The sequence below is a fragment of the Notechis scutatus genome, chromosome 2 (assembly GCF_049901735.1).
Source record: "Notechis scutatus isolate UNSWTSFEM ecotype Mainland chromosome 2, rNotScu1.2, whole genome shotgun sequence".
Classification (NCBI taxonomy): Eukaryota; Metazoa; Chordata; class Lepidosauria; order Squamata; family Elapidae; genus Notechis; species Notechis scutatus.
In genome coordinates, this window is record NC_142010.1 from 18,488,011 (window position 1) to 18,510,268 (window position 22,258).

A 22,258-nucleotide genomic window follows, 5' to 3' on the forward strand; every position below is an offset into this window, starting at 1 on the left:
TCCAAATTGACAAGGGGAAAAACATGACTTAGATCCAAAATAAGAAGACGGTATGTGATTAGGCAGACACCTCCCTAATTCACATGTGCATAGATCATACCACATATTTGGGATGATTTATATGAGATCATATGAGATGAGTTTGGGCTTGTCACTGTGAACTTCCAGAGATTTCCTCAGGATCTAGTTATGCCAGCAGCCCTGGAGACCTAGGGGACAGGTGAACTAACAAGTTGCCTCCATTCTTAAAAATATCTCTTTGTCTATGAGTTTGTTTTTTCTGCTGTTTAATGTATTTATTCACTGTGGGGTCTCTGTTGCTTTCTAAGCTTGACTGTTTTCTTGAAGATGTTTCATTTCCCAACTAGGTAACATCATCAGTGCTAGAAAGAAGTGGGGTTTGCATTCTGTTTATGTACAAATGACTTACCCTGTCAGTGTTGATTGGGAGTGTTATTAACTGTTATTGATAACTATTAATGTATTAGTATAATTAATTATCAACATAATTAATTTTTAACAGTTCATTGTTTTTAGTTCTGTTTTCACACCACCCAGAATCACTCGTTTGTGAGATAGGTAGTTATATAGATTGGTTTAATAAATAAATCAATCATATGAGCCATGGTGGCGTAGTGGTTAGAGTGCAGTACTGCAGGCTACTTCTGCTGACTGCCGTTTGGTAGTTCAAATCTCATTGGCTCAAGGTTGACTCAGCCTTCCATCCTTCTGAGGTGGGTAAAATGAGGACCCAGATTGTTGGGGGCAATAGGCTGACTCTGTAAAACCGCTTAGAGAGGGCTGTAAAGCACTGTGAAGCGGTATACACTGTAAGTCTAAGTGCTATTGCTATATGAGAGATGACTTAACCCTAGACAAGAGGCAAAGTGACTCAGGGGATTAATGACACCGGAGATGGTCTCAGATCTGGTGGTTTGAGCCCTAGCACTCCGTGGCAGAGTGAACTCGCTTCAGCTTCTGTCCACCGAATAGTTCGAAAGCATGTTCTGCGTTGGTGCTCTGTGCAGTCAGTCAGTTTCTTGACAGTTCTGAACCTTCCTGGTTGTGGCGCCCACCCAAGGGGGCCTTGGGTGACATTGCAAGAAGAACCACTTGTCTTTCACTCTGGTACAAAGCCGGCTTGCCCTCCTGTGGTGCGTCTTGTGAAGCACACCAGCGTATCCTTGTATTAATGCTATTAAAGATAACATTGTGATCTCCTGGCTACTGTAACAATATAATAATAATAATAATAATAATAATAATAATAATAATAATAATAATAATAATAATAATAATAATAATAATAATAATAAATAAATGCCATCTTACGGGGATCTGCTCGCATAATCCGCCAATATATCACACAGTCCTAAACGCTTGGGAAGTGTTCAACTAGTGATTTGTGATATGAAACCCAGCATAGTTATCTCGTTTGCTGTGTATACTGTCATTTTTGTGTAAAATAATAATAATAGTAATAATAATAATAATAATAATAATAATAATAATAACAACAACAACAACAACAACAACAACAACAACAACAACAACAACAACAGAACTGTTTATTGGAAGTGAAAGCTACGGACTGGTCAACATCAAAATAGGGATTTCCCAGGGTGATTCTTTGTCACCTCTGCCATGACCCCGCTGTCAACAATTTTACAGAAAACTAACCTGGGTTATCAAACTGCTAAAAATTCACAAAAAATCTCTCACCTGCTGTACATGGATGATCTGAAGTTATACGGAAAATCAGAAAAAGAGATCCAGTCACTGACATCAGCATGGAATTCGGCCTGGACAAATGCGCCACAGTGGCACTGAAGAAAGGGAAGATTGTAGAAAGTGATGGAATTGAAATGCCCAATGGACAAACCATCAAGTGCCACCAACCTGAAGCCTACAAATACCTGGGCATATTGCAGTTGCACAATATCAAGCATGGGCAAGTGAAAAATGTGGTCAGCAAAGAATACACACAAAGGGTCAGAAAACTTCTAAATAGCAAACTGAATGGCGGCAACACCATCAAGGCTATAAATACCTGGGCCATATCCGTCATCAGATATACTGCTGGGATCGCAAACTGGACACAGGCAGAGCTGGACGGCCTGGATAAGAAAAATGAGAAAACTGATGACTATACACTATGCTCTGCACCTGCATAGTGACGTTGACAGGCTATATTTGCCCAGAAAAGCAGGCGGCAGAGGACTTTTGCAAGTGAAGCAGACAGTCGAAGAAGAGAAACATGCTCTGGCAGATTATGTGAAAGACAGTGTTGAACCAGCTTTGATGGAGGTCAACAGTAGGAAACTGCTCAAAGTGCAGCAAACCGAGGATCAATATAGGAAAACAGCAATGCAAACTCAGGCTGACAGTTGATGTAACAAAGCACTGCATGGACAGTTCCTTGAAAAGATCCAAGGAAAAATAGATAAGGAAAAGACCTGGTTATGGCTGACCAACAGAACACTGAAGAAAGAGACAGAAGGCCTGATTCTTGCAGCCCAAGAACAAGCCATCAGAACGAATGCAATCAAAGCCAGAATAGAAAAATTTGCTGATGACCCCAAATGCAGACTCTGCAAAGAAGCGGATGAAACCATCAATCACATATTGAGCTGTTTAAGACAACCGCTCAGACTGACTACAAACAACGTCACAACACAGTCGCTCAGATGGTCCACTGGAATTTGTGTCACAACTACCATCTGCCTGTAGCAAAGAACTGGTGGGACCATAAGCCTGAAAAAAAGTGGTTGAAAACGAGCATGCAAAACTACTGTGGGACTTCCGAATACAAACTAATAAAGTTTTGGAACACAATACCCCGAATGTCACGATTGTGGAGAAGAAAAAAAATGTGGATCGCCGACATTGCCATCCCTGGTGACAGCAGAATTGACGAGAAACAACTTGAAAAAAATCACCAGATATCAGGATTTGAGAATCGAACTGCAGAGACTCTGGCATAAACCAGTGCAGGTGGTTCCAGTGATACTCGGCACACTGGGTGCTGTGCCTAAAGACCTAGGCAAGCACTTGAAAACAATTGGCATTGACAAAATCACCATTGGTCAGTTGCAGAAGGCCACCTTACTGGGATCTGCTCGCATAATCCACCAATACATCACACAGTCCTAAACACTTGGGAAGTGTTCAACTAATGATTTGTGATACGAAACCCAGCATAGTTATCTCATTTGTTGTGTACACTGTTTTTTGTGTGTGTGTATAATAATAATAATACAGCAACAGACAGTAAGTGCCACCTATGCAAAAAAGCTGAAGAACCAGTGGACTACCTGGTAAGCTACTGCAAGAAGATTGTACAGAATAACTACAAGCAGCAGCATGACAAAGTAGCAACAATAGTGCATTGGAAGATCAGCCAGAAAAATCATTTGCTTGTAAGCAAGAACTGGTGGGACCATAAAATAGAAAAAGTCATAGAAAATGAAGAAGTTAAATTGCTCTGGGACTTTAGAATTCTAACAGACAGGCACCTATCACATAACACCACGGACTTAACAATTGTTGATAAGAAAGACAAAAAAAGTCTGGAGAGTGGATGTGGCAATGCCTGGAGACAGTAGAAGAAAAGAGAAAGAACTGGAGAAGATAACAAAATACAAAGACCTACAAATAGAAGTAGAACGACTGTGGTAAAGGCAAGCAAGGGTGGTACCAATAATAATAGGAGCCTTGGGTGCAATCCCACCACTTGAACATCATTGCATTGACAAAGATGCAATCAGTCTATTGCAAAAGGCGGCTTTACTGGGAACAGCTTCCATCCTGCGACAATACCTGTAACACTGTCAAACATCCAGTTCTGTCAATCCCAGGCCCTTGGTAAGGACTCGATAGGTAGACAAAAATGCCACACCCAGCCTGGACATCTGGCTGACTGTGCAATGATCAATAATAACAACAATACCAGGAGATGCATGAATTGAAGAGATCAGCTAGAAGAAAAAAAACAAAATATTGTGATTTGCAAAGTGAAGTTGAGCGATTGTGGAGGAAGAAATCAGGGGTTGTACCAACAGTAATAGGAGCCCTTGGAGCAATACCCAAAGGGCTGCCTAGATACATGGAAATGTTGAACTTATTAGACCTGAATATCCTGAATTTGCAAAAAACAACCACAACCCACCTTACTTAGAACTGCCCTATATACTCAGATGCTACCTTAACAGCTCGGAAGTCCTTGGTTAGAACTTGAACTGTTTAGTTTTCACCAGTCCTAGACCATGAATCAAACTGAAGATTAACCACAATAATAACAATCCTAGACAAATGTAGTTCACAATGTTTTGCTTTTATTCATAGGGTTTTTCTTTTTAAAACAACTCTTTAAACCATCCCCCAACAACAAAACCTACAAAATTCCAATGTTTTCTATTTAGTGGAGGCATTTGTTTATTGAACCAGGATAAATGATCACAAAGATACTTATTTTGTGATCCAGGATAAATTATCTTGGATGGCATCCAGGCTCTAAAGTTGACTTATTTTTAAGGTTCACAGAATGTCGGTCTTCCGAATCTTCCATCGGAGCCAATCCCCAACTGCGTCAAGAATTGTATTCCTTGTCAATCGGCTAATGACAGTGTAACAGGTAAGGCCTGCCTTTTCCAGCATACACTAAAATGGGACGCTTCCCATCTCCGCTTTCAAAGAGACGCAGCATAAAAGCTCATAAACAGGTAGTCCTTGACTTATGACCACAATGGAACCCAAAATTTCTGCTCTTAAGTGAGACATTTGTTAAGTAAGTTTTGCCCCATTTTATGACCTTTCTTGCCACGGTTGTTAAATGAATCTGGCTTCTCTAACAGGCTGTTAGTTAAATGTGATCATATTATTGCTAGAATAATTTGCTAAACGTAAATAGGATGAGTATTATTTTGTTTGTACTAAAAGGCGATTAGAAAGGGACTTTATTTTAAACATGCTAGTGGCACAGCTAAGAACTAAAAAGGGGATAAACAAGAGGGAATATATATTAACACAAATTTATGAATGGTTATAAAAATTATATAATTTGTTAAACATTACAAATACAACTAGTCATATATATTCATAATAAAAAAGTGATCCTAAGAATGTAGAGATTGATATAAAAACAGCATATGGGAATTTGGAATAACCAGGATACATAATTTGTATTAATTATTAACAGTTTGGGTATGAAATTATTGTCATGTTTGTTTTAAAATGTAAAATACCCTGTAACCACACTGTTCACACAACGATATGTTTGTAGAAGAAAGAAAAAAAATGTATTGCAAACAAAAATAAATGAATCTGGCTTCCCCATTGACTTTGCTTTTCAAAAGGTTGCAAAGGTTGACCACATGACCTTGGGATACAGCAATGGTCATAAGTATGAACCAGTTGCCAAGCATCTGAATTTTGATCACATGATTATGGGGAATGCTGCAATGGTCGTAACTGTGAAAAACTGTCATAAGTCCATTTTTTCCAATTCCGTTGTAACTTTGAACAATCACTAAATGAACTGTTCGTAAGTGGAGGATTACCTGCGCTGGTACATGTAGTCCTCAACTTACAACTGCAATTGGGAACAGAATTTCCATCAGTAAGCAAGGCTGTTGTTAAATGAGCCATGCCTTTTCTGCCATGGTCACTAAGCGAATCCTGCAGTGATTAAGGCAACCCAGTTTCCTTCATTGACTCTGCTTTCCTTAAGGTGATGATAAAGATTATATAAATGGTGATCACATGATCCCAGGACACAGCAAGCATCGTAAATGTATGCTAGTTACCAAGTGGCTGAATTTTGATCATGAGACCATGGAGATACCACAACGGTCATAAGCGGAGGATTGGTCATAAATCGCATTTTCCAGTGTTATTGTAACTTTGACAGGTCACTAAACAAATGGTTGTAAATCCAGGATTACCTGTAAATGATTTCAAGAAATATATTTTATTTCATTGATGAGGACAGTCTATTTTTACTGAAATTCTGCTATTTCTGCTAGTGAGATTCAGAGGTTGCATTCAGCCAGTTCTGACCAGTTCTGGAGAACCGGTAGTGGAAATTTTGAGTAGTTCGGAGAACTGGCAAATCCCACCTCTGACTGGCCCTGCCAACCCCATCTATTCTCTGCCTCCCGAGCCCCAGCTGATTGGCTGGGTCTTCTTTTGTTGCCCTGCACAGGAGAATGGAGCTGGAAAGCAGGTTGGTGGGGTGGGGAGGGAATGGGGATTTTGCAGTAACCTTCCCTTGCCACGCCCACCAAGCCACGCCCATAGAACCAATAGCAAGAAATTTTGAATCCCACCACTGGTGAGGTTCCCTATCAAAATGGGCACAGAACTGCAAAATAGAGCAAGGAACACCAAGTGCTCAGATCTTGCAGAAGACCTCTGGTGGGGAAGGGCTACAGGTAGTCCTCGACTCGCAACAGTTCATTTAGTGACTGTTCCAAGATACAAAGGCACTGAAAAAAATGACTTATGCCCGATGTTCACACTTACGACCGCTGCAGCATCCCCACGGTCGTGCGATCAAAATTCGGACGCTTGGCAAGAGGCTGATGTTTAGGAAGGTTGCAGTGTCCCTGGTCAGGTGATCAGTTTCTGCGACCTTCTGACCAGCAAAGTCAATGGGAAACCCAGATTCATTTCACAACCCATGTAACTAACCTAACAAAGGCAAACATTCACTTAACAACGGTGGCAAGAAAAGTCATAAAATGGGGCAAACTCACTTAATAAATGTTTCATTTAGCAACATATATTTTGGGCTCCACTTGTTTTGGCCCGTCGACTGCCAGCAGAGCTAGCAAAGGAATCGGGCAAGGAGGAGGTTGAGGGGGAGCCTAGGCCAGCTTTGGAGCCTTTGAAAGGCTCTGAGGAGGAAGCAGAATCAGAGGCAGAGGCAGAGCTGGGGCCTTCTGTCCTCCCCCAGGTGGAGAGGCAGCTGTCTTTGGGCCCTGAGCTGAGTGAGGAGGACAGGTGGGGACCATCCCAGATGTGTGTATGCATAGAGAGGAGAGGAGAGGAGAGGAGAGCAAAGGAAGGCAATAAGCTGGCTCTCAGGGTGAAAAAGTCGTAGACGCTAGCCCCTTCCTGGCTGGGAAATAAATAGTAGGGGTTTGGCAGTGGCCTGTTGAGTAGAAAATAAAATACATTTTAGTTTATGGAGCAAAGAACAACCATCGTTTGAAATTATATTGAAATTAAACTCTTTGATGTAATTGTCTATAATTTCTTGGCTAAATTTACTTTGCTCCCAGGGCTCCCAATTAGAAAGCCTTCATCTAATAGTTAGCTAAGAATTTTTTTTTCTTAAGCCAACTTACTTTACTTGAGTATTCGCCTCCAGGTTTCCCAGGGATTAAAGAAACTAACTTATTTTTTCCCCATCATTGGAATAGGGCTTTTATTTTATTTTTTTATTCTTTTTTGAGAAAGATAGAGCTACCAGTTTTGTGAGCAAGCCTCTTGGACTCTTAGAAGATATAAGCATAACTTGGCCACCAGTTACAATATTTCTTATTAATTAAATAAACCAGGTGGCCTGAGAAAGTTGGTAATTCCTTCTCCCCCAGCAACTTTTCTTTCTTCCACACAGGAAATCTGACTCTGGATCCAAACACAGGTCATCCCCAGCTCTACGTCTCTCCTGATTTGAAAAGCGTGAGATGGAAAGACACGAAACAGCATGTGAACGCCAGTCCTCTGAGATACAACTTTATAGTCATAAGCCATCAAAGCTTGAATTCTGGGAAGATGTGCTGGGAGGTAGAGGTGGTGGAGGGAGGGGAGTGGTGGGGGGTGGGAATTGTTAGGGAATCTTCAAAGAGAAACGGGGTGGCTCTTTTCGATCCTCGTGGGGGCTACTGGGGAATTCAGCAATATGAGGGACGGTATGAGGCGATCACCTATCCCAGGACAAATTTGACATTGTGCCATCCTCTGAAAAGGATCCGAGTTTCTCTGGACTATTCACAAGGCCTCATAGCGTTCTTTGATGGCGACACGAATGCCGAACTTTTCATTTTTCCTAAAGCAAATTTTTCTGGAGAGAAGGTTCGCGCTTGGTTCTTGATCTATAAGAGGAATGGACAGCTGATCCTTCACCCGTGATATGGTGGAGCAATGGGGTCATCACGCTGGAAGAGCTTCAGACCATCTGCCTTCAGCTCTCCTCCACTCTTTCGGTTTTCTCTTTCTCCATCCCAGTTTCTATTTCCTTTGCCTCCAATTCCTTTTGTCCTTCTTTTCCTTCTATCTCAGGGGTATCAAACTCAATTTCACTGAGGGCTACGGTTGACCTCAGTGGGGGAGACTGGGGGTGGCGTGGCTAACTGGGTGGCTTGACATCACTCACTGGGCGTGGCTGACTGGGTGGGTGTGGCCAACTGGGTGGGCATGGCCAGCCTGACGCCACTCCCCAAACTGCTGGCATGTTTCCTTTTCGCTCTGGGTAGACTGGGCTGAAGCCACGCTGGCCCAATGTTTTCTCTTCGCATTGGGTAGACTGGACCGAAGCGACACGGACCGGCCCCTTACATTTTCCAGGATGGTCGCGCAGGCCGGATCCGACCACATCGTGGGCCCGCAGGCCTTCTGTTTGACACCCCTGCTCTATCGCCACCCCAAATGCCATCCATAACCACCAAGAACTCTTCTAGATCAACGATTTCCTGAACTGCAATAATTAGTTATGTTTCAAAAATAATTTTTTAAAAAGTTTAACGAAAAAGAACTGGAGGCATAAATCATGTTTCAATCTTTCTCCTGAATTTGAAGAGTGTGCCGAATACTTATTTGTGAGGGGGTCCTTGGTGCCCTCTGAGCTTGATTGTCTTCTTGCAGATGTTTCAATAATACCCAAACTAGGTAACATCATTAATGCTAGTGATGTACTGATAACATTACCTAGTTTGGGTAATGAAATGTCTGCAAGAAAACAACCAAGGTCAGAGACCACCAAGGACTCCTCATTTCAACCCCGAGCTATAAATATTCTCCTTTATTGATACCTATTTATGGACTAAGGGGAGGGGGGACACAATGGCTCAGCAGTTAAAGAAGCTGGGTTTGTTGGCTGGAAAGTCAGTAGCCCAGATTTGAGTCCTGAGCACCATGCAATGAGGTGAGTTCCTTTTATTTGCCCCAGCTACCGCCCACTTAGCAGTTTGAAAGCATGCAAATGCAAGTAGATAAATAGGTACCATTTCAATGGGAAGGTAAGAGCGTTCCGTGCACCTTAACGTACAGTCATGCTGGCCACATGACCATGGAAGCCTCTTTGGTTTCTCTTTGGAGATAAGCACCACTCCCTAGAGTCGGACACAACTGGACAGGGGAAAACTTGACCTTTTGTAATGGACTAATACACAAGATATTACCATGACTCTGAAAGCTCAGCTGCCACCCCATCACTCAATTATATATATTGAGGCCACCAGCTCTCTATATGCTGCTGGCAACACCTGGTCTCAAACTTTCAGCTCTGGCTCCATCATCTGTGGGTCAAAGAGAGTGTTATCCGTGAAGGAATAATGGCACAGGGAACTCTGGTCCCTTCCTTTTCTTATCTCTAGCCCCTTATGTATCTTACTACTACTAGCCAGATAACTGGAGTAACATATTTATGGAAGGATAGAAGCCTGGATGTCTTTAGATAGCAATAGCACTTATGTACCACCCCACAGTGTTTACAGCACTCTCTGGGTGTTTACAATGTCAGCATATGGCTCCCAACAATCCTGGTCCTCATTTTACCAACCTCGGAAAGATGGAAGACTGAGTCAACTTTGGCCAAGATCAAATTCTAGGCTGTGGGCAAAGTTTGGCTGCAATACTGCATTCTAACCACTGTGCCACCATGGCTCAGCAAATGGAGAAGCACAGAAGTGAGGCTATACCAGGAATCTGAGAGCCAGTTTGGTATAGTGGTTAAGGTACTGGTGCAAAAACCAGGATAAGGTGAATTCTAGCCATTGTCCCCTTTGGAATGAAAGCCAGCTGGGTGATCTTGAGCCAGTCGCTCTCTTGCCGTCTACCTCACTTTAGGGTTGTTGTGGAGAAAATAGGAAGAGAAAGGAGCATTATGTATAAAAGTCTGTAGAGATTCTCTGTCATCCAGGTCATGGTTGTCCCAAATGTGCTTTTTTTTCCAGGAGACAACTGGACTTTTTTGTTTTGAAGAAAGAATGAAGATGTTTTGGTTCATATTCAAAAAGCTTCTTCAGCTCTGACCGGATGCTTGGGAAAGGAAAGATTTATATTCCTTGCAGAAAGCTGGTCATTTTCATTCTTTTAGAGTTGTTGAGGCCACCTGGAGGTTTATCTATATACTCAGGGTCAGCGCTGAGTAGCGCTAATGGTTCCTGTAGTCTGCAATCCCTCTGGAAATCCATTCATACTCCCACACTGTTCAAAAGGTATTTGTTAGGGATATACACCCTAGCAGAACGTGCAACGGTAGTCAGGCAGGCAGGCAGATATGTAAGATAAACGTTGTTGTAGTTTACACTCAGTAAAACAGATACAATGTGCTAGTTAAATAGTTTATTCCAGTAAGATTGTTAGCATAGTCAAACAGTCCATATATCATACACTAAGTTCAGTCCGTCCGGGATTATTCATTAGCAAAGTCCAGTGTCGAAAAAAGGTCATTAAACTCACAAATAATCAGTCCAGTAATATATCTCTTTTTGCAGTAGAGATATGAAGAAAATCAAACCTCTTTTCTTCGTTCAGCAATAGCAGGAAAACACGCAGTTATCACCATCAATCCATCATTGTCAGCAATCCAGTAAAAGCCAGCAAACAGTGAGCTCTCTTGCTCCCTCTTATGGTGATTTCACAACCGCACCCAAAATACATGGTCTGCATTTAAAGTGATACACACAATCATAGTCTATATATATTATTTTACCCAAACTAAGTTAGGTAACCATGTTATCCCTAACAGTATTCATCCCAAATTGGATAGCAAAAAGTCTATAGAAAGTCTCAGTCATTCAGGTCATGGTTGTCCCAAAGGTGTTTTTTCAAGAGGCAACTAGACTTTCTGGTTTTTCCTTGAAGATGTTTCACTTCTTGTCCAAGAAGCTTATTCAGCTCTGAGGAAGTTTCTTGGATGAGAAGTGAAACATCTTCAAAGAAAAACCAGAAAGTCCAGTTGCCTCTAAACCAATGCTTCAGGGCTGTTGTGCTTCAGTAGATTCTGGAATGGAAAATAGAAAAATAAAGAACTGGAGGATTTAAACTTCAATACAGGTAGTCCTCAATTTACAGCCAGGACTGAGTCCAAAATCTCTATTGCTAAGCAATAAATTAGTCATGTCCCATTTTATGACTTTTTTTTGCCATGGTCTTTAAGCAAATTGGCCCATTTTTGGCTGGCAGAGTGCTGCTGGAGGCTGTGATGAAGCTCCTACAATATCCAAAGGCAAGTTGTTCCATTGGTTGATTGCTCTCCCTGTCAGAAAATTTCTCCTTATTTCTAGGTTAAATATCTCATTGTTCAGTTTCCATTCATTATTCCTTGTCTGGCCTTCGGGTGCTTTGGAGAATAGTTTGACCCCTTCCTCTCCGTGGCAGCCCCTCAAATATTGGAAGACTGCTATCATGTCTCCCCTGGTCCTTCTCTTCACTAGACTAGCCATGCCTAATTCCTGTAACCGTTCTTCATATGTTTTAGCCTCCAATCCCCGATTCATCTTAGTTGCTCTTCTATGCACTCTTTCTAGAGTCTCAACATCTTTTTTATGGTGTGGTGACCAAAACTGGATGCAGTATTCTAGGTGTGGTCTTACTAAGGTCTTACTAGAGTGGTATTAGTACCTCACTGGATGCACACTTCACTCCATTATTGCTAGAAACTCTGTTTATATATAGCACCACTGAGCAAACAAAGAGTACAGTCACCATGTACCCTCCCATATTAACAGCATCTTCATCTTGCATTTTCAAGACTTGTAGTTCTGATTTGCCAGATTTGCAAATGAAATCTTTGTTGCAGGTGTGTTGCTGGCCTTTTTTTTTTTTTTTTTTTTGCAGTCTTCTTTCTGTTACTATAATTTGCTCTTATTTGCTGTAGCTGGCTATGACTGGCTGTTTATGCTGCCATTGCTGCTACACACTTGGATGCAGTTTCTAGGCCCATTACCTTAATCATGGCTTGGGCCAAAAATTTTGGATACAATATTGAATTGGAAAAGTGGGAAAAATGTGGAATAAAAATTATACTTTAACAAAATCTGCCGCATATAAAAAAACCAATACAAGTTGTTTAACCGTTGACATTTAGCTCCCACAAGACTTGCAAAGATGTGTCCTAATTTAAACCCCAATTGCTGGAAATGTAAACAAGTGAAAGGTACCTGTTTCCATGTCTGGTGGATATGTCCGGAAATTAACAAATACTGGACCAAAATACAAAAATGGTTAAACGAAATCACCCACTGTCGAATAGAATTGAACCCTGAATTGTTTCTCCTGGGGATCATTAAGGGAAAATACCCCCCCCCCCAAAAATTAAATATTTGATTACACATATTATCACGACAGCGAGAATTTCACTAGCACAAGCTTGGAAAATGGTGACTATACCATCAGATTTTTTAATAATCTGTAAATTTTTGGAGTGTGCAGAAATGGATAAACTCACCACAGAATTAAACAATAAGGAAGACTCAAAATATTATTCAATCTGGGATAATGGGTATCAATGGATAAATAATAGGAAGATGAAATGTATAGGTTAGAAATAAGATATAAAATTTGTAATATGATTAACTAGAAATTGTTGAAATGTATCAATATTTGAAATGTATGAATATAGTTAAGACCTTTGTATTGTCAAAGAATGATGCTGAATTGTACAGACTTGTTTTCTTTATAGACATATTTGTATTTTAATATTTTAATTTCAATTTTAAAGAAAATTTAAAAAAAAAGTTCTGTTTACATATAGCACCACAGTGCAAACAAAGAGTCAGCCACCATGCGCTTTACTGCTCAACTGTAATAGGAAACAGGAAACTCTACTTAGAACAAAAGAGCATAGAGCATATACCATAGATCCAAACCTGTAAACACTGCCATCTACTGGCTGAATGATATTGTAGTTGTTGCATAGAAATACATTCCAACAATGAATTTCAACAGTTATGGATAATTCCAGCTGCTGAGATTTGCAAGCCCAAGATATGGAAACTGTACATCAAGTTTCGGGGGAGAAGTACAGTAGTCCTCAATTTACACCCATTCATTTAGCAACTGTCTGAAGTTAAAATGGCACTGAAAAAAGTGACTTAAAATCGATACTCATACTTACAACCATTACAACATCCTCACAGTCACATGTTCCACAGTCAGATGCTTGGCAATTGGCATATATTTAAGAGGATTGTACTATCCAGGGGTCACCATTTGCGACCTTCCCAGCCAGCTTCCAGCAGGCAAAGTGTGATATGTAAAATTATGCCTGAATGGTTGATTTTTATCACACAAGTCAATGGGGGGGGGGGAGCTGCATTTGCTTAATTGTGTAATTGTGTAGTGATTTGCTTAATTGTGTAGTGATTTGCTTAACATCTATGGCAAAAAGGTTGTAAAATTAGGCATGACTCATTTAACAGCTGCCTTGCTTTACCATGGAAATCCTGATCCCAGTTGTGATCCTAAGCCAAGGACTATCTAGATAAAATCCTATCTCTTCTAATAATTTGGAATCCAAAGCCACTTTCTCCTATCTTTCTTGGAAAATCCAAATTCTTGCAAAGCTGGAAATTGTTGAAGGAAGATAAAAAGCTCTTTTTTTGTTTCCCACACCATGGCTAATTAAGCTGACAAGGTGTGTTGAACAATTATTATCATCATCATCACACGGGGAATTTCCCAATAGGAACCTGTAGATTAATCCTCCACATCCCTTCACCTACACTGTAGGAAGGACTGTTGTAGGAAGGAGTATCTACACCAGGGGTGTCAAACTCAAGGCCCCTGGACCAGGCCCGGCCCGCAGGGTGCTTAAATCTGGTCCGCGGAGCCAGCCTGGAAATAGCAAAGGACCAACCTGTGGTGGCTCTGGCAGCCATGGCCCCCCACACCCAATTTTCGGCCTGGGTGGCCTCCTGCAGCACTCTGCTGGCTAAAGCGGGGTGCTGGGGGGGGGCGCACCACACATTGTTTTGGCTGGTGAAGTGGCGTCCATTTTGACTTTTCCCTCCCAGCTGGCCCACGGAAAACTACAATGCTGATCCAGCCATCAAAGAAATCCAGTTTGACACCCCTGATCTACATTCTAGTCAGCAAAAGCTGTTGATATTTTGGTATAGATTTCCTTCTTCCTGTTCTTCTCATAGGTGCCCAAACCACAAAGTCAAAATGTTCCTGGTCTCTCATATTCAGAATCTAACTATATCAACTTTAAATTCTCACCATCTACACCAGTGGTTCCCATACTTTTTCAGTCCACCGCCCCCTTGGTGCTACAAACTCATCCTCAATGCCCCCCACCCACCCAGGGGCGGGATTCTGTGGGCATGGCCTAATTTGAGGGTGTGGTTTGCTGGTCACATGACTGGGTGGGTGTGGTTTCACAGGAACAAAGGAAGTAAATACAGATAAATGGGAACAGTAAGACAGGGACGGAAGGCACGCTGGTGTGCTTATGCACGACCCCTTTAAGGACCTCTTAGGAATGGGGAGAGGTCCACAATAGACAGATTGAGGTTGAAGCTGTGAGGGGTTGAGGCTGTAACAATGGAGTCTGGTAGGGCTTTCCAGGCCACTCTGACCACTCTGTTGCTTAAGTCTTTTATCTTTTGTTCTTTTATCTTCAGCTTCCTGAATCTGAAAGCAGCAGCAGTGACAATTGCTCAGGTAATTCTAGAATCTGACTATCAGAACTGTTAACAATAAATCATACCTTGGGTCCTTGGCAATTGTAGCGCAATCCCTGTGGGATATTTGAAATCTTCCGTCAGAGCAACTGATGCAAATTAAACATCCGGAGGAGATCAGGTGGAAGAAAGCTATTTTAATGAAATAGTGCAGAGTGGCAAGTTGTAGTCATTTAAGACCTTTTTTGATACTAGGTCCTTTTTAGTCTTTCCATGCTTTTCAGCAATTTTTCACAATTCGTGGCATCCAGGAGTTTTCCCAGAATATTTATGTGGCTTAAACAGTGGGACTGTAATTGAATTCCTCTATAAACTCCCAAAACACAATTCGTGCTCATCCATTGGCACTTTATGTTTAGGAAAGTTTTTGTACTATTCATAGTATGTGCATGCCAGCTGGCTGAGTTAGTTCACCTGGAAGGCAGATCTAAATATCCCACCTCTTCCCCAAAAGGCCCGAATTCCAGGAAGGATTTCAACATCACATTGTAACTTCTCCAGGTTATATAATGCGACAATCAACCATTACACATTGGCCTATTTGCATAGCTGATCTTCCCTTCATGGAGAAGAGATTTCATCAAACTGAAGGTAGCAATCATGCCACTGCTATCCTAAATGGGCAAAAACAATTACAGGTAGTCCTCAACTTACAACAGTTTGTTTAGGGACCATTCAAAGCTACAATGCTACAATGAAAAAAAATGACTTATGACCGTTTTTCCACACTTAAGATCATTGCAGCATCTGCATGGTCAGGTGATCAAAATTCAAATGCCTGGCATCTGATTCACATTTATGACGGTTGCAGTGTCCCAGGATCATGTAATCATCTTCTGTGACCCTCCGACAAGCAAAGTGTCAGGTTTCCAAGCGATGAAACCCATTCAAAAAAGAAATATACAAAGTCCATCTTCCAAAACAAATTTCTTTTATTTAGGTAATCATCAAATTGGCAAAGTCTGTTGTATTTCTGGATCTGACACAAACCGGAATTACACCACATAATATTGTAAATTGGAAACAGCCCACAAAAGTCACATTCCCCAATAAAAAGAAATCAACATTGCCTGGTGACTTCAAACTCCACCTCCAGTTCTCAGCTGGGACAGCCTCTGTTCCCACAGGAAGGAAAGCCACATGGCCAAAACAATCCTTACTATCTATTCACTCCTCCCACCTTAAGAATGTGGCGAGCCCGAAGACCCCCCTTACACAAGTAAAGAGAAAGAAAAAGGAATATATGATTAGAATACAGAACTAAATAAAATGGCTACACATATGTCAATTTCGGGCTCGACACAAAGTCAATGGGGAAGCCAGATTCAGCTAACAACCATGTTACTAATGTCAACTCTGAAGCAAATATGGCTGAAGCCATCTTTTGCTGCCTCATAGTTGCCACGAACTCTGAAGGGGGGAAGGGAGGGGGGGAAATAAATACTCAAAACAAAGAAGCTTTCTCATGGGAACCAAGGTAATTCCAATAGGTGGCAGCTGAAAGAGGAGAGGAGTGACCAAGCAACCTACCAACGCTTTCAATTGGACAATGTGACCAATGACATCTAGGGAAACTTTTGCTCTTTTAACTATGCTAAAACCAGGGGTGGGATTCAATTTTTTTAACAAGTGGTTCTGTGGGCATGGCTTAGTTGGTGGACGTGGCTTGGTGATCATGTTATTGGCTGGGCATGACCAACTCAATATCACTCACATCAAGGCACGCATCTCCTCGCCTGGCCTCTCATGACTGTGGGGATGCTGCAACAGTTGTAAATGTGAAAAACGGTCATAAGTCACTTTTTCAGTGCCATTGTAACTTTAAATGGTCACTCCACACAAGCAAAGTACCAGCAAAGGAGGGGAAAAACACTCCAGAGAAGTTCCTGAGACAGGAAGTCTAGTCCTGCCAAGAACGTAATAAGGGTTAATGGAGAGGCAGTTTCTGGAAGCAACACCAGAATGTTTCCTTCCTGCCTTCCTTACAGGATTAGGCCAGTAATTTCTTCTAACAACCGGTTCTCCAGTTGCTTAGAATGTTAACTGGTTCTAGCGAATAGGTGCGAACTGGTAGAATCCCACCCCTGGCTAAAACTGTGGAAAACTTTAGAGTTGGTTTTCAGTAGCTATGTCGATATGATGTACCCAATAAACATGTTCTTTGAGGAATCAACCTGCCCCGGAGTTCTGCTTTCGGTGGATGTGTTACTTAGAACCAGGGGTGAGATTCTCCTGGTTTGGACTGGTTTGAGTGAATTCCTTGTTCCGATGATCAGCTCACTCTGAACCAGTTCACTGTGACGAGCATGTGGGCCCACCTGCCCGTCGGCCCCTGCTCTTTCCTGTGCTTTATTTCCTTTGTTTAGAGCATAGCTGATTTGCGTAGCAGAGTGGTTTGTCGTGCCTCAGCTGTTTTATTAACAGAGGCTGCAGTTGAAGGTAAGTATTAGAGGCTTTTTTAAACATGGAGCACGTGCACAAAGCGTGCATGCGCGCACTAGTTGTTATACTGGTTGAATCGCACCACTGCTTAGAACGGTAACAGCTAACTTAAGAACTTCTGCAAGTCCCTTAAACAACTGTGGCAAGAAAGATTTTAAAATGGGGCAAACCTCATTTAACAGCAGTCTTGCTGAGCAGCAGAAATTTTTGGCTCAGTTGTGGTCGTAAGCCGAGGACTATTTGTACTGCAGTCACAATGAGAGAAAACTCTACTGCACTGAAATAACAGAAAATATTTTGTTAGTAACCCTTTTACCAATTTTCTTCCTCTCCCCAAAAAATGTATTTTCGCTGCAATGAAATTGCCCACAAAGATGGAATTTACAGTGAAAGCTTTTCATTCATTCATTCATTCATTCATAACTGAGCCAGTTCCATTTGCAGTGAGGAGACCAAGAAAGCACTGCCATTCGGCCCAGCCACCTGCTGCCCAAATGATCAGCGCTGTTAGGGATACAACACCCTAGCAGAACGTGCAACGGCAGTCTAGCAGACAGAGAGTGTGTGTGAGATAAAGCGTTGTTGTAGCTTTCACTCAGTAAGACAGATACACTGTGCAGTTAAATAGTTTTTATTCCAACAAGAGTTATAGCATAGTTAAAGCAGTCCATATGTCATACACTAAGTTCAGACAGTCTGAGGGTTATTCAGTTTGCAAAGTCCAGTGTAGAAAATAGGTCGTTCAACTCACAAACAATCAGTCCAGTGATGTATCTCTTTTGCAGTCAGAGATATGAAGCAAAATCAAACCTTCTTTTCTTCTCTCAGCAAACGCACGCAGTAATCACCATCAATCCTTCTCTGTCAGCATTCCAGTAAAAGCCGGGGCAAACAGTGAGCACTCTTGCTCCCTCTTATGGCGATTTACAACCGCACCCAAAATACTTGGCTTACAGTTTAAAGTGACACACACATTTAAACTAACAAACATATATTATATTTAGCCAAACTAAGTTAGGTAACCAATGTTATCCCTAACAAGCGCCTAGTGCTGATCAACTGTGCACCATAGGAGTGTGCCACCGCTGCTCAAGCCTCCAGTTAAGTGCCACTTTTCAGCCTGTCCTGCTGTTGCCCAGCTGATCAACCTGGCACTCCAGTGTCCTCAAATTCTACTGCTCCAGGTCCCGCTTCATTAATTTCTAATTAATTTAATTAATGTCATTTAATTACATGAAGACATTTGTAATTGGTGGGTTGGGAAAATGCTCTGGACATAATTGACTTGGTCAGTAAAGCATTTGATAAAGTAGACCACAGCCTACGTCTTGGTAAGATTAAAAAAAATGTGGGATAGACAGTATCACCACCAGATGGATTCGTAACTGGCTGACCAATCATACTCAACACACAGTCCTCAATGGAATTATATTTACATGGAGGGAAGCATGAAGTGGGGTAGTCCGAAGGTTTGCAAAGATCACTGCTGCAAATCATCAGTATTTCTTCTGCAAAAGTTGCAATTACGGGTAGTCCTCAACTTACGACAGTTCATTTACTGAACGTTCAGAGATACAACAGCACCGAAAAATGTGATTTATTGACTGTTCTTCATAGTTGCAACCTTTGCAGCATCCCAGAGATCATGTAATCAGAATTCAGATGTTTGACAACTGGTTCGTATTTATGACCGTTGCTGTGTCCCAAGGTCATAATGATCACTTTTTGCGAACTTCTGAGAGGCAAAGTCAATAAGGAAGCCAGATTCACTTTACAACCAAGTTACTAACTTATCAACTGCGGTGATTCACTTAACAACGGAGACATGAAAAGTCGTAAAATGGGGCAAAACTCACTTAACAATGTTTCAACAACAGAAATTTTGAGCTCAATTATGGTCATAAGTCAAGGACTACCTGTACTTAGAGATTGTATCTAGCTTTAATTACAAGTGTGTATTAAGCAGCTGCTGCAGTAAATTCACTAAAGCTGCAGTCTTTAATACCCATGCTCTTAAAATCAATTTTTTGTCAAGGTAACCTTCATGCCAGATTAAAGGTTCAGCCTCAGATAATGATGTGCAGGTAAAATCCAACAGCCAGTCTGATGCAGGGGTAGGTTTCTACCGGTTCTGTCCACCTCTATAGAACCGGTAGCTCTGAAGAGCAGCAGACATAGAACCGGTTCTATGCCTGCTGATGTTTTTGCCCATCCGCCCACCCGGGCTCTTACCTGACCTTTATTTCCTGATTTTTCTACTTCAGTTGCTGTGCAAGGCACAGCTGCAGTTAAAAAAGCAGGAAAAAAGTGCTTTTCAAAGGCTGCTTCCCTGCATGCAGCGCTGCTCAGCTGTCCAGCACAAAGCTGATGACGATTTACAGGTGCGCGTAGCGTGCAGGGAAGCGCATCATAAATCACCGAACCTCGTAAATCAACAAACCGGTAGTTAGCCCTGTTGGATCCCACCCCTGGTCTGGTCGATCCATTATTTATTTATTTATTTATTTATTTTATTTTATTTTATTTGGTTTGTCAATTGCTTACAAGATAATAGGTATAAGTAAAAACATAGTTATGAGTACATGGAAAATAAGAAAAATAAAAAAATAAAAGAAACAATAGGACAGGGACGGTAGGCACGTTGGTGCGCTTATGCACGCCCCCTACAGGCCTCTTAGGAAAGGGGTGAGGTCAATAGTAGACAGTCTAAGGTTAAAGTTTTGGGGGTTTGGGGAAGAAACTACAGAGTCAGGTAGAGTATTCCAGACATTGACCACTCTGTTGCTGAAGTCGTATTTCCTGCAATCAAGTTTGGTGCGGTTAACCTTGAGTTTGTATCTATTATTTGCTCTTGTGTTGTTATCGTTGAAGCTGAAGTATTGATTGACAGGTAAATCATTGCAATGTATGATTTTATATACCATACTTAGATCGGACCGAAGACGGCGTAATTCAAGGTTTTCTATGTGTAGAATTTGAAGTCTGGTGGCATAAGGTATTCTGCAACAAGTAGAGGAGTGGAGAAATATTTCTGGACTTTCTCAACTGTGTTAATATCAGATACGTAATGTGGGTTCCAGACTGATGAGCTGTATTCAAGCATTGGTCTAGCAAATGTTTTTGTTTACCACTGCTGCCTCACACTGCTAGCTGCAGAACAGCTGAGTGGTGCGCTAAGCATAGTAACTCAACTCTGCATTCATCCATTATTTTCAACCTGCTCTCATGAACCAGATAAATTGACCCCAGGATAACACTGGCCTCAGATTTCCAGTACAAATCACCACAATTAAGACAACCAGATTACTCCAGCTCCTTTTTCAATCAAGTCCTTTTAAAACAAAGGGAAGAATGCAACAGAAGTCCATGGATGAACCCTAGAAAAATGGGATATTCCATCTCCTCAGTCTTTGATTAACTTCTGGAATTTGCACGAGCTGAAGCTGATTGAAGCAGAGGAACATTTGCTTCAGAAAATCTCTCTTGCTAAATAAATAGCTGTCAAGTCCTTGGTACTCTCTGAGCATGGTTGTTTGCTTGCAGACATTTCATTATTCGAACAGAACAGAACAGAACAGAATTCTTTATTGGCCAAGTGTGATTGGAATTTGTCTTGGTGCAAGTGCTCTCAGTGTACATAAAAAGAAAAGATACATTCATCAAGAATCATAAGGTACAGCACTTAATGATAGTCATAGGGTATAATAAGCAATCAAATCATACTAGGAAACAGTCAATATAAATCATAAGGATACAAGCAACAAAGTTATAGTCATACAGTCATAAGTGGGGGGGATGGGTGATAGGAACCATGAGAAGATTAATAGTAATAGTAATGCAGATATGTATTAATGTACTAATGCATTATAACTAGATAATATCATCAGCGTGAGTGTGGGGTTTGTTCCTTGTTTATATACAGCCACTGGCTCTGCCAGTTTTGGAACTTAAGTGGTTTACTATTTTTTTTTCTAAATATTGTTGCAGGCATCATCATCATCCACCCCTCCTTGCACAACAGGAGACCTGTTATCAGAGAAATCTGTTGTTTCCCAGATCAATGGCTCCACGTGTATTCATTTATATGGCTGTAGGAGCTCCTGTCGGTCTTATTTTATTATTCTTGGCTGTGGTGTGTGTATTGGGAGGTGGGGGGGAATCTGTCTTCAGAATATTATATCCAACAATGTCTTTGAGATTGCTGGCAGCCTGGCTAGCTTTTATGGAAATTGGTGTCCCAGCCCAATCTATGTCTTTCACTTTGTCCTATGTTCAATTAAAAACAAATATTCTTAATGCCTTTCCATTCTGTTAAAGATGCATTTACATTCTGGTATTTTATTCTTCTTTGTAAACAGTAAATAGCATCCTTCACTGTACAAACTCAACAACATCAGCAATGTTGTATTATTATTATTAATAATTGGAGTTAAGATGGCCACCAAATGTAAAAGACGTGGGGTCTTCTAACCTAGAAGCAAACAATTTGGAAACCAATTTTTCAAACAACGATCTTCCCTTCCAGAGAGCAAAACTCAAACATCTGCAAGAACTGTGGTGGCGCAGTGGTTAGCGTGTTAGAGTGCAAGCTACTTCTGCTGACTGCCAGCTGCCTGCAATTTGGCAGTTGGAGTCTCAGTGGCTCAAGGTTGACTCAGCCTTCCATCCTTCTGAGGTGGATAAAATGAGGACCCAGATTGTTGGGGGGGGGGGGGGGCAATGTGCTGACTTTGTAAACCACTTAGAGAGAGCTGTAAAGCACTGTAAAGTGGTATATAAGTCCAAATGCTATTGCTATTGCTATCTTTCCACCTCTATAAAAAAAATAGATCATTTTAACAGGCATCTAGAATTGGTAGGTCATAGTGTGAGGGGGGAGACTATGAATTCCTGCTCTGAAG

General features: G+C 41.4%; 1 protein-coding gene and 1 pseudogene across 2 annotated transcripts in view; both read left to right on the forward strand.

The window, feature by feature from the left end:
* Positions 1–10,441, forward strand: part of LOC113423173 (butyrophilin subfamily 1 member A1-like) — a 100,270-nt gene extending 89,829 nt beyond the window's left edge. For both annotated transcript variants that reach the window (XM_087954355.1, XM_087954356.1), the window contains 2 exons: positions 4,535–4,633; positions 7,622–10,441. In XM_087954355.1, coding sequence (XP_087810481.1) covers positions 4,535–4,633; positions 7,622–8,136 — 614 coding nt within the window. In that variant the 3' untranslated portion in view covers positions 8,137–10,441. The remainder of the gene's footprint in view (positions 1–4,534; positions 4,634–7,621) is intronic.
* On the forward strand, positions 1,243–4,488 carry LOC148131862 (uncharacterized; annotated as a pseudogene).
* Positions 10,442–22,258: the final 11,817 nt, after the last annotated feature.